Genomic DNA, 17,176 nt, shown 5'->3' with positions numbered 1-17,176 from the left:
TCTGAACTGGTCCACCTGCACAAAGTCCCCCCTTCTCCAGTCCCTTCTGTCCCTATGTAGCCAGTGCTGATTCTACAGTAAAAGTCTGATTCAGGACCTGACCACTCTGGCCTCCTCTCTTCCTGCTCTCACAACTGCCCTAGTGTTCTCTGCTGAACATCTTGCTTGCCTCTCAGGAAACCACATCTTCACCCATCTCTGGTCACGTAAACATGATTGGCCCCTCTACCTTGAGTGTTTTCGACCTTCCTCCCCACAGCAAAGCTTTCCTAACTTGTATAGACATCTCTTCTGCCCACCCTGGCAGCCTCACGCTCTTCTGCAGGAAAGGACTTGCCCCCTGTTCTTTACGTGCCCTTCTCTTCACCTGATTACCCCACTAAATGTTGAAAACCTTAAGGATTATAGTCTACACTTGTTCATAACTGTTGCTCCAGTATTTAACTCAGGGTTGAGCATTAGTACCCACTAGGCAAATGGTTAGAGACTAAATGATGAGTGTGGTCTTTGAGTTGACAGATGCATTTATTGCTTTTATTAATATAAAATTCAGTTGGGAAGGCCGGGGAGGGTTGGGGGGCAGGAGGGAGGGGGGTAAGAGATCAACCGAAGGACTTGTATGCATGCATATAAGCATAACTAATGGACATAAGACACTGGGGGGTAGGGGAGGCCAGGGGATTGTCAAGGGCGGGGGGGGGGGGCGGGGGAAGGACACATATGTAATACCCTTTGTAATACTTTAAGCAATAAAAAAATAAAATAAAATTCACATAACATAAAATTTGCCATTTAACCATTCCAAAGTTTTACAGTTCAGTGACTTCCAGTATATTCACAATGTTCTGCAACAATTACCACTGTCTAATTCTAGAATGCTTTCATAGCCCCAAATGGGAACCCTGTGCTCATTGGCAGTCACTGCCCATTCTCTCCCCTTCCTCAATCCCTGGCAACCACTAATTTACTTGCTGTATAGATTTCCTTGTTCTGGACATTGCATATTAGCAGGGTCATACAATATGTAGTCTTTCACGCCTACAACAGTTTGTTTATTCCTTCATCCATTGATGGGCATTTGGGTTGTTTTCACCTTTGGCTGTTGTGAATAGTGATGTGTTCATCTGTGTACAAGTTTTTGTTTGAATACCTGTTTTCAATTCCGTGGGCCTGGGATTGCTGTGTCATATGGTGATTCCATATTTAACTTTTTGAGGAACCACCAACATTTTTTCCCACAAACTATGCAATTTTAATTCCCACCAGCAATGTATTAGGGTTTCAACTTCTCTACATTCTCATCACAGATGTGTTTTAAATGTTGATCTCTACAAAATATAAGTTAGATCATATTTTGTTATGAGATTACCAAGGGGTGAACCATATTCCCCTTTTTTGTTACAATTTTAGTTTACTAAAATTGCTTAAATAAATATCATTGTAAGGGATTTACAAATGATTTTATTATTTTTATTAATTTTGTGGTTGTATAACTTTTTGTGTTCAGACAGATGGCATTAACAGAACTTTTTAAGCCTAAACTGCCTTGAGTAAGATCCATTTCTTAATGGTTTAAAAACTGACAATGGGTGATGGAGGATTATTTTGGGTGAATTGTATCTCCATTTAAAAAAAAGTCAAAGTCCTAAACCCTGGTACCTGTGAATGTGGCCTTATTTCAAAAGAGGGTCTTTGCAAATGTAATCAAGTTATGATGAGGTCATTTTGGGTTAGGGTGATTCCTGATCCAATCTGACTTGTGTCCTTAAGAGAAGGGACACAGACACAGGAAAAGGACTTGTGATGATGAGGCAAAGACTGGAGTAATGTATCTATAAAATAAGAATACCTGGGACCGCCAGAAGCTGGAAGAGGCAAAGAAGGATCCTCCTCAAGAGTGTTCTGAGGGAGCATGGCCCTGCCAATATCTTGAATTTGGACTTCCCACCTCCAGCACTGTGAGAGAAGACACTTCTATTGTTTTAAGGCACTCGGTTTGTGGTGCTTTGTTCCAGTGGCCACAGGAAACTCATATGAAAGATGTAGGGAGTTTATAATAAACAGATGAGTTTGTTGCTTCTTTAAATGGTCTCTATTTGGTAATACTAGAGAGGACAACAGTTAACTCAGATGAAGTGATGTCTTTCTTTTGTCTTTCACAGGCAAAGGGTGGAGGATATGAAAGTGAAAGTGCTTACCCAAATGCGGAACTTGTCTTCTTGGAGATCCACAACATTCATGTGATGAGAGAGTCACTACGTAAATTAAAGGAGATTGCGTACCCTTCGATTGATGAGACACGGTGGCTATCCAACGTGGATGGGACACATTGGCTGGAGTATATCAGGGTAAAGAGGGCCAGTCCCTTACATGCTTTCTGGATAAGATTTCTCTGTGTTGGTGCCATAAATCTGTATCCAGGTGGTTTCTCAACATTGCAAATTAGCACATATTTGCTGTGTGCTTGCACTTCCTTAGTTTCTATGGGAAGCATCCAGACTTTGGTCTTCTTTGGGGGGCTTCTGTGATATAATAAAAAGAGATAGTGCTTGCCTTACATCAGGTCTTTTTAAGTACATTTCGGCTGTTATAGTAAAGGACCCTAGTTACTGCTATAGTTTTTCTTAGTATAAATTTCCCCCTCCCATGATACTACTAATATTTTCTAGTGATTTTCAATTCCTTACATTCTTGTTTGGCTTATTGATCTGAACTTCCTGTGTTCTCCCCAGAATTATTTTTGTTATAACAGAAATGATATGTTGCTTGGTCTAATGTGCCTTCTTTTCTGAAGATGCTTCTTGCCGGGGCAGTGAGAATTGCTGATAAAATAGAATCTGGGAAAACCTCAGTGGTGGTGCATTGCAGCGATGGTTGGGACAGAACAGCCCAGCTGACATCTCTGGCTATGCTGATGCTGGACAGTTATTACCGCACCATTAAAGGATTTGAGATTCTCATAGAAAAGGAGTGGATAAGTTTTGGACATAGGTTTGCACTGGTAAGTTGAGATAGGTTCATGCTTCAACTGTTTTGCTCCATTATTTGATGTAGGTATGACCTACCTTCCTTCCCTCCCTCCCTCCCTCCCTCCCTCCCTCCCTCCCTCCCTTCCTTTCTCCTCACCCAAGGATATTTTCCTTTGGATTTTTAGAGAGAGTGAAAGGGAGGGGGAGAGACAGAGAGAGAAACATCCATGTGAGAGAGACACATCAATTGGTTGCCTCGCATACACACTCTGACTGGGGCCAGGGGTTGAGCCTGCAACTGAGGTATGTGCCCTTGACTGGGAATTGAACCTGCAACCCTTCAGTCCGTGAGCCGACGCTCTATCCACTGAGCAAAACTGGCTAGGGCAGTTTGGCTTTTTAAAATAAAAGTTGAGCCTGGCCAGCATGGCTCAGTGGTTGAGCATCAGGCTATGAACCAGGAGGTCATGGTTTGATTCCTAGTCAGGGCACATGCCCGGGTTGGGGGCTGATCCCCAGTGTGGGGCATGCAGGAGGCAGCCGATCAATGATTCTCTCTCATCATTGATGTTTCTATCTCTCTTCTCCCTTCCTCTCTGAAATCAATAAAAATATATTTAAAAAATAAATAAATAAAATAAAAGTTGAGGTAAAACTCATATAACATAGAGTTAACCATTTAATGTGTAGAGTTCAGGTCCTGGCCACTCCCCAGCGTGAATACCTCAGAGTCTTCCTATGGCCTATGGGATTGTGGGCAAACTCCTCAGTTTGGCATTCAAGGCACTTGGTCATCTGGCCTTAGTCCATCTTTCCAGCCTCATTTTGTCTCCCTTGCTGTGCTTCATCCTCTGAGCCTCAGTTGTGCCCAGCTAATAATGGCACCCTGGTGCCCCCATTGCTTCTGATATATTATCTCCCTGGCCAGCCAGGTAGCAGGCATCTTCCTGTCCTCCAAGGTTTATCTCAAATGAGACCTCCTCCATGACTGACGTGTATGACTTTCCCTCCTCATTCCCTCATCTACCCCATATTAAGATGGCCACTTGCTCCTTTGTGGCCCTTGGAACACTTTATTGCTCTTGTTATTTATAGGTCTTTCTCCCATGACCAGACCATAAATGAATTAATCATCAAGCATGGGTACTCTGTCTCATTTGTCTTTGTACCCCAGATGCCTAACCAAGGTCCTGGACTCTACTAGACACCATGAAAATGCCTGAAATCCTGAGGGCCAGGCAAGATGTGTTACAGACACCATAGGAGTTCAGTGAATGTCTATTAAAAGAAAGAATCTCACTTCTGATCTGACTTATTTTCAATGGTTTTTATCAGTCCTATTTATGTGATTGAAATTATCTTTTACTTTTTGTATGAATCTATTAATATCTTCTAAAATATCAAAGACTATGAAAAACAATTCTAGCTATCAATTATATCTCAGCTGGAAAAAAATTAATACAACACTGGACTCCTAGAACAAGGACTCTAGCCATTATTATTTCAAGAGTGAGATTTTTGGGGTTCTCTGAGTCATAGAAAATTGCTTAAAATTTGTATATTGTTAATGATTATTTTTATTCTCAGACTTTCCTGACATTTCTGAACAATGGAAAAAATGTGTTTTGTTTTTTTCACTTGTGGAGAAAATGGCAATCATAATGTGCTTTATGAGATGCTAATTGGTAGTTCCAGGGTGACACTGTGCACTTGGTGTGGTGGCTGGGGGCGACCCCATCATTTGGACTGAAAAATGCTGGCTCTTTGCTTATAACTCTTGATCCCAGCTATATGAAAGAAACATTATAAAACAATCATCGTGTAAAAATGTAGTACACTGAAATTTTTTTCCTAAGACTAATGAAAGTCAGTTCAATTCAGTGAACATTTTTGAGTGCCTATTATGTGCTGGTAATTCTGTTAGGCCTTGAGACATAGGAGTGAGACATGATTCTTTTTTTTTTTCTTTTAATCTTTATTGTTTAAAGTATTACATAAGTCCTTCTTTTCCCCCCATTAATCTCCTCCAGCCCACTCATGCCTCCCCCCCCATGCCCTCACCACCCCATTGTTTGTTTCCACGGGTTATGCATATATGCATACAAGTTCATTGGTTGATCTCTTCCCATCCACCCTCCCCTGCCTTCCCTCTGAAGAGACATTATTCTTGTCACCAGGCAATTTTGAGAGGACCATGCATACATTAAAACATTTAACCTGTTGTTTCTTTACAGCGAGTGGGCCATGGCAATGACAACCATGCAGATGCTGACCGGTCTCCAATATTTCTTCAGTTTATTGATTGTGTTTGGCAAATGACAAGACAGGTGAGAGATTTCAAATACATGTTTGACCTACACAGTCTGATTCAAACATTCCTTAGAATTGAAGAGTAAATTTTGATGTTCATTCAAAATGAAGACGTGTGTAAAATATGATCCTTTCTATTATTTAATTCATTTTATTCTAATTCATTTAGATTTAGAAATATAAGCCAAAAATTAGAAACAAACAACTTCTCACCAAAATTTACTTTTCTTGTACAAGTGTTCTTTGTCAGCATCCTGTCCCCAAGCCTTGCAAACCAAGGCCCTACTCCTTAGCCATTCTACTTATCTTGCTCACTTTCTGTCAATCCCCTGCTGGGTCAGAAATGTAATGTGTTAGAAATGGGGATGGGACTGAAGGCCAGCAAAGGGGATTTGACCAGGGAATCCAGGAGTCTCCATACCCTGCCCCCAGGCCACAGCCCCTCTAACCCCAAGGTCACTGAGGGAAATGACTATTCAAGAACCAATGGCAGATAGAAAACTGCAGAGTATTTTGTCATATCCTGGTGCTTAGTTTCAAAACCCTAACACAAAGGGCCCTGGTAAGCAAGAAGCCCATACATGGACCACCTAAGCCAGTTGGACCTGGAGGGCTTTAATTCAAAGCAGACCATGAGGTATGTATTGTTTTTCCCCTCATCTCCAACATCCAAACCTGAGTTTGAGGATTTACCATCATGATGGGAGATTGTGCCATGGAAATGGACCTGGAATCAGAGAGAGACAGAGCCAGAGCCAGTCAGAGAGAGAAAGACAGAGACACAGAGAGTGAAAGAGAGATGATGTCAGAGAGAGAGGGGCAGAGGGGCAGAGAGAGAAGGGGGAAGAGAGAGATAGGGACAGAGAGGGACAGGAAAAAAGAGGAGTCACAGAGACAGTGTGGTAGAGAGAAGCAGAGAAAGGGGCAGGGAGAGGGCCAGAAAGAGGTGGAGTAAGGGAGGTAGAGGGGTGCAGAGAGTGATGGGGCCAGAGAGAGGCAGAAAAAGGTAGAGAGGGGGGACAGAGGGGCAGAGAGGAAGACATGGGGGCAGAGAGGTACAGAAGGAGGTAGTGGGGGAGGCAGAGAATAGAGTAGGAGAGAGGGGACAGAAGGGGGGTAGGAGAGAGGGGTGGTAGAGTTAGGAGTATAGGAAAGAGAGGGGCAGAGAGGAAAGGTCAGGAGAGAGAGAGGGGGACATAACAGGGGCAGGGGCAGGGACAGAGAAAGGCAGAGAGGGGCAAGGGCAGAGAGAAAGGGGAAAGAGAGGTAGGGCGTGGTAGAAAGAGCCAGAGGGTCAGGGAGAGACAGGCAGAAATAGGCAGAGAGTGGCAAAAAGTGCAAGAGGGGTTAGGGAAGGGCAGAGAAAGAGAGGCAGAGAGGGGTGCACAGATACAAGAACAGAGGCAGAAAGAGGGCAGAAAAAGGGGCAGGAGGCAGAGTGGGGTAGGAGAGGCCACAGAGAGGAGGGTAGGAAAGAGAGGGGAGTAAGAAAGAAGGGGTAGAGAGAGGAGGCAGGGAAGAGAGGGGACACAAGGGATGGCAAAGAGTAGGCAGGGAAAGGGGGCAAAGAAAGAAGGAAGCAGAGAGTGGGGTGGGAGGCTGGGAGGGTAGTAGAGAGAGAGGGAAGCAGAAGGGGGCAGGAAGATAGAGAGGCAGAGAGCTAGAGGGGAGATGTAAAGAGAGAGGGAGGGGGCAGGGTTAGAGAAAGAAAGTCAGAGGTAGGGAGAAGGGCTGGGGAGAGGGGAAGAAGCAAGGAGAGAGGTTGGGAGCGAAGGAGGCAGGCAGAGGACTTCCCTAGACCAGTGCAGCTCATACTTAATGGGAGCACAGAAATCCCCTCTGGCTTATAGTAAAACTAGAGGCCAGGTGCATGAATTCGTGCATGGGTGGGGTCCCTCTGGTGGCCTTTAGGGATCAGGCCGAAACCTGCAGTCCAACGCCACCTGTAGCTCCTATCTGCTGCTCCCGCTCATCCTGGCCCCAATGTGCCTGCTGCAGGCTCCCACCTGATCAGTCCCGATCGCCATGAACCCTGCATCTGGCGCCCTCCCAAGGGGAATGGCCTGTGGGATTGAGCTGAAACCTGCTCTCCGACATCCCTTAAGGGGTCCTGGATTGCGAGAGGGCACAGGCCAGGCTGAGGGACCCCACCGGAGCACAATCAGGCTGGGGAGGGACCACGGGAGGGCTCCAAGGCATGTCCGGCCCATCTCGTTCAGTCCCGATCAGCTGGACCCCAGCAGCAAGCTAACCTACCAGTCGGAGCATCTGTCCTCTGGTGGTCAGTGCATGTCATAGCGACTGGTCAACCAGTGGCTGTCTGCCCCCTGGTGGTCAGTGCACGTCATAGGGAGTGGTTGAGCAGCCTTAGCATGTCATTAGCATATTACGCTTTGATTGGTTGTTCAGTTGTTCTGCTGTTCAGCCTATTTGCATATTACCCTTTTATTATATAGGATATAGATTCTGATTTGTGAATCTAGGGGTGAGCCTGAGAGTCTGCATTTCTAATAAATACCTAATAAGTCATGCTGCTGGTCCATAGATCACACTTGGAGCAGCAAGGATCTAGAGAGCATAGACATACCTTCAGAAATAAGTAAAAAGGGGGCAGTAGATCAGAGCAACCAAAGTAAATTCCCAGAGTTCTTGGGCCTCTCTTGGAACTCAATTTTACTTTTAGACCAGGGAGCTGCTTGGGCTCAACAGTCATCTGAGTGCCAGGTCACAGCTGACTGAAAGCAGTCAATTAAAAGATTGTTGGGGTAAAAGTGGTGTTCTCACAGGCAGACACCCTGGTATGAGTGATAGACAGGTAACAGCAAACACGTACTCACAAGGCTGGCCAGAAGTCTCACTGTTTTTGTGCCATGCACTTCTTGCTGTTCATGTTGATACCAAGCCAGTACAAAAATTAAATGTTGGTAACATTCAGATTAAGAAAAGGAAGTGTGAAATCCATCATAGAAAAAATGTATAAAAAGGTTGAACACAGCCCAGCCGGCATGGCTCAGTGGTTGAGCGTCAACCTATGAACCAGGAGGTCATGGTTCGTTTCTGGTCAAGGCACATGCCTGGGTTGTGGGCTTGATCCCCAGTGGGGGGTGTGCAGGAGGCAGCTGATCAATGATTTTCTCTCATCATTGATGTTTCTATCTCTTTCTCCCTCTCCCTTCCTCTCTGAAATCAATAAAAGTATATTTAAAAAAATTGAACACAAAAAGTAATTCTGATGCTTCTGAAGGGATAAGCACCACTTCGTGGATCTGAAGTAGCTTATTCCTCCCAAATGTCTAGGTAAATGTGCGTCTGTTATTAACATCTTCAATCTGACTACCACTTGTCATGTTGATTAGTGCCTATTTTCATGTCTAATCTGCATCATTTTTGTACTGCTTGTTTTTAAGAAAGAAAATAAGGGGTTTGGATTCGAAAATTTCAGATGCCTTTCACAGCTCTAAGACTCTGTCCATGAAATGTGCATAATTATTTTTAAATGATATTGTTAGTGCATTAGATGTAGAAACATGAATGATTAGTCTTTATCTATCAATTAAGTCACAAGTGAATGGATGTAACTTGTTAGAAAAGATGTGTTAATATAACAAGATTAACTTATTTTTAGGTTGTCTGCTGCTAAATCAAGTAAGTTAATGCAGTATAAAGCTGTCAGAAAACTCAGAATAAAATAAACTAATCTCTGTACACAAATTGATATAAAATGAACTAAGGGGAAAATTGAGGGATTCTTTAGAAAAGAGTCTTAAAGACATTCTACAACAGCCAGACTTTAACAGACTCTACCTTTTTGGATAAGTTTAAGTTGTTGTTATTTTTGCCCCTCAAGAAGTGCAGAATTTTATTATGGACTAGAGGCCCGATGCACAAAGATTTGTGCAAGAAAGGGCCTTCCTTCCCCTGGCTGCCGGCACCACCTTCACTCCGGCCTGGAGCTGCCTTTCTGCCTTCCCACGCTGCCCAGAGGCCCTGAGCGGCTGGGGCGGTGGGAACGCCTGCATCGTCGCCACGGCAATGATGCAAGTGTCCTGCCCTGCCCCTGGCCGCTTAGCGCCTGCATATGCAAATTAACCACCATCTTTATTGGGTTGATTTGCATACTTCTGATTGGCTGGTGGGTGTCGTGAAGGTACAGTCAATTTGCATCTTTCTCTTTTATTAGTGTAGATTTCAGTGGAGTGTTTAAGACAGCCGTGGGCAAACTACGGCCCGCGGGCCGGATCTGGCCCATTTGAAATGAATAAAACTAAAAAAAAAAAAAAAGACCGTACCCTTTTATGTAATGATGTTTACTTTGAATTTATATTAGTTCACACAAACACTCCATCCATGCTTTTGTTCCAGCCCTCCGGTCCAGTTTAAGAACCCATTGTGGCCCTCGAGTCAAAAAGTTTGCCCACCCCTGGTTTAAGACCACACTTTTTATGTAAATGGTATAGTTTCCAGGAGAAGAGGCCAAAACAAATTATTGCTACTTACCCTCATGAAATGTTTTCTGAGTTGAATTTAATGCCACAATGCCCTTTGAATGAGAATAGCAGTTGAGGTGAGTAGGAGCCTTTGCATTCCAGTGTCTTGAGTGCTGATGGGCTTGGGCTGAGGGCTGCCCCATGTCACCTTCCATAACTGGTGCCCACTAGGCCAGAATAAGGCTCAGAGTCAGTGGTTTTAGAGCAGGGGTGTGCAAACTTTTTGACTCGAGGGCCACAATGGGTTCTTAAACTGGACTGGAGGGCCGGAACAAAAGCATGGATGGAGTGTTTGTGTGAACTCATATAAATTCAAAGTAAACATCATTACATAAAAGGGTACGGTCTTTTTTTTTTTTTTTAGTTTTATTCATTTCAAACAGGCCAGATCCAGCCTGCGGTCCGTAATTTGCCCACGGCTGTTTTAGAATGTACCTAACTGAGCTCCCAGATCCAGAATGCAGGCTTAGGAATGAAGACTCATAAGATTCAAAAATCCTATATAATAAAAGTGTAATGTGCAAATCAACCAAACAGCAGAACGACTGGTCGTTATGATGGGCATTGACCACCAGGGGCAGACACTCAATGCAGGAGCTGCCCCCTGGAGGTCTGTGTGCTCGCTCCCACAGGGGGTGCACTGCTCAGCCAGAAGCCGGGTTCACAGCTGGCGAGCGCAGTGGTGGTGGCCAGAGCCTCTCCCACCTCCACTGCAAGCAGGCGATAAGGAGCAAGGGGTCATGGACTGCTAGAGTGTGCAGGCCGGGCTGAGGGACACCCCCCCCCCCACTCCAGTGCATGAATCTTGTGCACCGGGCCTCTAGTATGTCAATAAAAGTCTTGCTGTCCTGTTAGTAAACATATTTTTAAATGTTTGAAAAGAAAATAGATTTTTCCATTCCTATCCTTGATTTAATAAAACTTCAATAAACACAAATGTTATATATTTGCTTAAAATTAAACTTCATGGTTCTAATAATTTGTGAATAGGGCATAACTAAGATGCATAGTAAAAGACTGGGAAAGTGGACATATTATACACTTGGCCCTTTTAAAAGCCATTTGGAATGTGAGGCCATTGTCAGAGTTGTAAGGGGCAATCTTAAAGGCTCTGACAGAAGATTTACCAGTAGCTATTTTTAACATGTCAAACAGATTTAGTTGATCATTAATTTAGATAATCTGAGAACAAGAATGCTAAAAGGAACAACCACCACAGCTCCTAGAAGTTATTGAATAAATGGTATTCTGATGGGGCTTCTTAGAACAGAATTGTGTGTTTCTATAAGAGCAATCCTTAAGATGGAGAGAAGCTGACCTTAATCCAAGGTAGCTGAGAAGAATTGGTTAAATTGGAGAATGGAATATCCTGGTGAGGAAAATAATCTCAGTTGGAGTTTGGACAGTCCTGACTAAGCTAAAAAATAAACTTGTCTATCAGTGACCCTGGTTGTCACTCTAGAGGTGACAGGATTAGTCATGATAGTGTGCCAACATCATTCTGAGTGGGGAATAGGTCTTTAAATTGACAAAAACATGCTGGGTAGTTCTATTTGGTTTTGCTCTAATTGGCTTTGTTTCATTCAGTAGATGATTAATATTTCACTATGCTTTTTTCTGTGTTTTTGCTCTTCTTTCTTTTTATAATTTTAATTTTATTTTATTGGGGTGACATTAGTCAACATGAACATATAGGTTACATGTGTGGATTACTAATTTACAAAATCTGTATATAGAACCATGTCCCCACCACCCAAAGTCAGATATTCTTCTGTCACCTCATATTAGGACCCTTTTCTTCCCCCTCCCCCCTCCCTCTGACAACCACCACATTGCTGTTTGTGTTCATAAGTTTCAGTTTTATATCCCACATACGAGTGAAATCATATAGTTCTTAGCTTTTTCTGTTTGACTTATTTCACTTCACATAATGTTCTCAGGGTCCATCCGTGTTGTTGTAAATGATGCTGTTTCATTCTTTCTTATGGCCGTGTAGTACTCCATTGTGTATATATACCACATCCTCTTTATCCAGTCCTCTATCGTAGGGCACTTTGTTTTAAAATTAGAATTCTGGCACAGGGTAGGACCCCCACCCCCCATACATGCCTGTTACTAGAATCATTATTATCATTTCCAGGTTGCCTTCTCGTGGCTACTAAATGCCAGCTACTAGTTAGAATCTCCTAGCAAAGGAAAAGTCTTTGTTAGAATTCTCCAAAATCCCATTAAGAATTAGCTAAAACAGCCCTAGCTGATTTGGCTCAGTGGATAGAGCGTTGGCCTGGGGACTAAAGTGTCCCAGGTTCAATTCTGGTTGAGGGCACACACACGTGCCCAGGTTGGGTTGCAGGCTCGATCCCCAGTTGGGGGGCATGCAGGAGGCAGTCAATAAATGATTCTCTCTCATCATTGATGTGTCTATCTCTTGCTCCCTCTCCCTTTTTCTCTGAAGTCAATAAAAATATATAGAAAAAAAATTAGCTAAAACAGTTGAGGTGATCATGTGATTTTCTTCCTCACTCTGTTAATATGGTGAATTTCACTAATTGATTTTTTTGTAACATTATTGATTTTCAAATGTTAAACCAACCTTTCATTCCTGAAGTCAACCCCACATGTATTGCTACCCTTTTTATGTATTGCCAGGTTCAATTGCTTATATATTGGTTCGTATTTGGTGGCGGGGGGGTGTGTGCAAGGTATTTTCTCCATGGGAAGGTTTTAAATTATGAGTTGTTTTTTTAATACATATAGACTTTCTATTTTTCCTTGAGTCACTTCTGATATATGCTGTGCCTGTAATCCCTCCCCTCCCCCTTCTCCATGGCCCAGAATGTACCTCTAGGTGGAAACCTGAGACAATAGTAGGGCTCGCCTCCCTATTTCCTTTCTCTTGGGGGTCACAGTTCCATGCTGTCTGGTGCTAATTTCTGAAAACAGATGTTTCATATATCTTGTCCAGCTTTCTAGTTATTTCTGACAGAAGAGTGAATATGAACTTCTACCATCATAGAGAAATGGGAGCTCCATGAGTTTTGGTTTGTTTTTTTGGATTTTTAATTGATTTTTAGAGAGAGGGGAAGGTAGTGGGGGAGAGAATCATGGATGTGAAAATGCAATATTGATCAGCTACCTCCTGCACACTCCCTACCCCCCAGGGGGTTGAGCCCACAACTCAGGCATGTGCTCTGACCAGGAATCAAACCAGCAACCCATTGGTGCATGGGAGGATGCCCAACCAACTGAGCCACACCAGCCAGGGCTCCATAAGCTTTTTAGGCATTGAAGGTACAATTTTTATTGCTTCCAGTTCAGCCAGATCTATAAGCTTGGACTTGAAACTGTAGATAGTTATGTGTCAGCTGTCTTTTCACAAAAATATTGGTACCAATCTGTTTTAGACATTGACCTTTAACCTTATTTCCCTCTCCATTTAAGTTTCCTTCAGCGTTCGAATTTAATGAGCTATTCTTGATTACAATCTTGGATCACCTTTATAGCTGTCTCTTTGGGACTTTCTTGTGCAATTGTGAACAGCAGCGGTTCAAAGAGGTAAGTGCATTATATCCTGTCCATTGCTTTCCAAGTTGCTCAAGTGCCTTTCCCATTAAGTGCCACTGTAGAAGGGGGACTGAATGGAGAGGGACATAGGTGTAACCCCCCCCCCCCGCTTTTTTTTTTTTTTTTGCTAAAATGTACTCTAAAAAAAACAGCTCTCTTGAGATATAAATTCACCCTTTAAGTGTACAGTTCAGTGGTTTTTAGTATAATGAGTGTGTAACCATCACCATTTTTCATAAAATTTTTGTCACCTTCAAAAGAAATCCTATACCATTAGCAATCACTTCCCATCAATGTGTAGTAAGGGTCCAATTTCATTCTTTTGCATGTGGTTATCTAGTTATCCCATCACCATTTGTTGAGAAGACCATCATCTTTCCCCTATTTTCTTGGCACTCTTATTGAAAGTCAGTTGACTGTAAATGTGAGGATTTGTTTCTGTATTCTTTTCTATTTCATTGATCCACATTTATATCCATGCAATGCCACTACCACCTGTATTGATTACTGTATCTTCGTAATAAGTTTTCAACTTGGCAAATGTGAGACCTCCAAATTTGTTCTTTTTCAAAATTGTTTTGGCTATTCAGGGTCCCTTGAATTATGCTGGTGTTTCTCTTATAAAGTAATGAAAAGGTCTGAATTGAATTTTCAGAGTCTGGATAGCTTGTGAGGAAGTCAGCTGTCTTGGAAAGAGCAGAATGGTAGAAAATACTCTTGGCCTCATCATTTTCTTGTTTTTATTTTGTCACTGGGCTTGATCCATGTTTAATATTTACCTGCCCCACCAGGATATCCTCATTCAGATGAGCAATGTAAATGATAGCATTTATAAACATGAGCAATGTAAATGATTATAACATTTCTAAACCATGTACCACAAAATCAGGTGGTATAATATCAGGGAGATATAATTTAATGATATATTGACTTCTCTATATAAGGCTTCTCCAGCCTGCAACCCTGGTGTGTTTCGCACAAGGTAGCCATGGTTTCCCAATGAAAGGAATCTTATCTGTAAATTCTACCCACAGTCATTAATATTAAGAGTCAAAAAACGAACTGCAAACCGAAATTAAAAATGTATTTGCTATGGATGAGCCCCATCATTCCATGGCTGTTAGAAAGTTCTCATTCCGCCTTCACACAGACGCAGTTGCCAGATGTTAACTCAGCAATCCATTTTTCCAGGACAGTAATCAGTGTGTGTTTCCATGTCATCCCTAGCATGAGGTGATGCATGACAGAGGGATGGGTGTGGGGCTTAGTAAATTGAATTCAAATAAAAATTTGAATTCAATTCATTTGTTATGCAAGTCCTTTTCTTTATGTAATACAAATTCTTAAGGATGTGAAGAAAAGCTGAATTTATTTCAATGTATTCCTTTTTTGTTTTTCAGGATATATATACGAAGACTATATCCTTATGGTCTTATATCAATAGTCAGATCGATGAATTTTCTAATCCCTTCTTTGTGAATTATGAAAACCACGTCTTATATCCTGTTGCTAGTATGAGTCATTTGGAATTATGGGTAAACTATTATGTGCGATGGAATCCACGAATGAGGCCTCAGGTATCTTTTTGTTTTTCTTCTTTTCAAAAGAGCATGTCTTTCTGTTCAAGTAAAGATGGTATTTCAGAAATGGGTGCATGCTAGGTGTAAGCACATTATACTGAAGGCCCTCTGCCCTTGACTATCAGGGTTCAACCCTTTACAGTCATGTTCCAGCAGGTTCCTTTCACACACCAACCCAGATGCCATTTGCCGGGTTAGAGTTAAAAATCTTAGCACCTCTGTCTTATGCTGATGGTACATAGATGAAGTATTATTAGCTACCAAGTTTGACTCAGCTTTTACAGGAACTTGACTCAGAGGTGTTATGGGGGTAGCAGTACCAATTATGCAGAGTACCATATGGGGAGTCAGTGGAAGGGTATTTGAAAAATGCATCGTGGTTTGTTTCTAGATTCTAGTAGCACAGCAGAAAGGGGGCCTGTGCTGAGCCGCAGAACAGTGCCCCTTGAAGAAGGGGTAAAGTTTCCCTCTCCTGCCACACTTTTTCACTGATATTTTCTGAGATTAAAAAAATAGAGAACAGTGCACATCAGGACCAGGCAGCCCAGCCCGGCTGTGGTCACCCTTGGTCTTCAGGGGCTCAGTTTGAGCTGTGGTTCAGACATTACCAGTTAGGGTCCCCATGGTGCTTCCTCAAACCTTTGCTCTACACAGTCCTGCCCCACCCTCAATCTCCTCCACATGGGTGGCCAGGGCATGGTTGGTGCTAGGTGGGGAACATACTGTTGGAGGCAGCCCTCACCTCCGTGGACAGGCTTTTTGCTGAAGTTGTTTTTTAAAGTTAAATATTGTTAGGATTTCCTGGCAGTCCACCTGGAGTATGTCTCCAGGGCCTTGCTTAACATCATCGCTTCTGTTGGCCACAGATACACAAATCTGCCTTTCCTCTCTGCCCTCTTCCTTCTCAATTCTTCCCTCATTCAGTGTCTTCAGTCTCTCCAGGCACATTTCATCTGTCTTAATCTGCTAGAGTTGCCATAGCAAAGTACCACAGACTGGGTGGCTCACACAATAAAAATGTGTTGTCTCCCACATCTGGAGGCTAGAAGGACAAGATGAATGGTGTCAGCTGGGTTGGTTCTTTCTGAAGCCCATGAGGGGATGATCTGCTCCAGGCCTCTCTCCTTGTCTTGTAGATGGCCACCACCTTCCCTTTATGTGTGTTTGTGTCCAAATTTCCCCTTTTTATAAGAACACCAGTCCTATTGGATTAGGGACAACTTTAATGATTTCACTTTGACTTGATCAACTCTATAAAAAACACTTCTCCAAATATAGTCACAACCTGTGGTATGGAGGTTAGAACTTTCACATATGAATGAGGGGATAGGATACGATTCCACCTATAACAATCCCAAGCCCCACTAACCTTGGGGAAGACTAAACTGTTCATTTCCCTTTTCAGTTGGCTTGGCACTTGAACTTCGAAGGTACTGTCACTTCACTAACCTTCCCACCCTACTGGAAAAGTCACTCACTGTAGACTTAGCTCCAGGTTCTGTTTGACAGGTGCAAATTGCTGCCCAAGGCACTGCTTTTCATCTCCTGACCAGCTCCCTTTTTCTCTCACACCACAGCCCAAGGTGCTCATCACTTGCTTCTTTTCCTGTGTCATTCCATCTGCTCCACGAAGCTTTAGCTACAGAAGCCCTTTCCAACTCTGGAACCTCTGAGTCAGCCATGCCACCCTTAAGACCTGAGGCCTATTTTCCAGAACTCTGTGATCAGGGCCCGCTCAGCCCAGTACTTGTCCTTCTGTCCAAGCAGGTCCTAGAACCAGGCCTCAGGTTCCCCTGCACCTGTGCCTCTGCCACCCCTCCTCCCAGACTGATGGACTCCATGCCCCTCAGGCTGCCGCTGAGTCACCCCCTACTCTGCCTCTCATGGTAGCAATAGCTGGTGGTCTCAGAACCTTCTTTAGAACACTTCCGTAATTTGAAACTCCCCTCCATTTACTATATGAGGGCCCAGCTGCTGTTACCGTGTCTCATGCGGATTTCTAATGTGGTGCAAGGGACTACTAGCCACTTCCTATGTTACAGCGCAGAGTAGCAAGGGAAGCACACATGTCCACACTGGTGTGAGGGGATCTCAGCACTAAGGCAGCCAGAGCACATTTCTACATACCAAACGGGTTCTGGGTTTAGTAGTGTGTGCTTTGAGTAGCAAAAATGCTAACTTCTAAGAGTTGTAAAGTATTTTCTTTATTGAAGAACATCTGAAGCTGGAGAGACACAGTCTCAACTCTTTACTCCATGAAAACAAA

The 17,176-nt window shown here is 43.2% G+C and overlaps 1 protein-coding gene across 6 annotated transcripts in view; it reads left to right on the top strand.

The window, feature by feature from the left end:
• The window catches only part of MTMR1 (myotubularin related protein 1), a 63,979-nt gene that overhangs the window by 42,460 nt on the left and 4,343 nt on the right, over positions 1 to 17,176 (top strand). For all 6 annotated transcript variants that reach the window (XM_059679001.1, XM_059679000.1, XM_059679003.1 and 3 more), the window contains 5 exons: positions 2,163 to 2,348; positions 2,795 to 3,001; positions 5,204 to 5,296; positions 13,208 to 13,321; positions 14,731 to 14,907. In XM_059679001.1, coding sequence (XP_059534984.1) covers positions 2,163 to 2,348; positions 2,795 to 3,001; positions 5,204 to 5,296; positions 13,208 to 13,321; positions 14,731 to 14,907 — 777 coding nt within the window. The remainder of the gene's footprint in view (positions 1 to 2,162; positions 2,349 to 2,794; positions 3,002 to 5,203; positions 5,297 to 13,207; positions 13,322 to 14,730; positions 14,908 to 17,176) is intronic.

This window comes from Myotis daubentonii, chromosome X, assembly GCF_963259705.1.
Source record: "Myotis daubentonii chromosome X, mMyoDau2.1, whole genome shotgun sequence".
Taxonomy (NCBI): domain Eukaryota; kingdom Metazoa; phylum Chordata; class Mammalia; order Chiroptera; family Vespertilionidae; genus Myotis; species Myotis daubentonii.
Note: the sequence above shows the minus strand (reverse complement) of the source record. Positions and strands in the feature narration are given on the sequence as shown.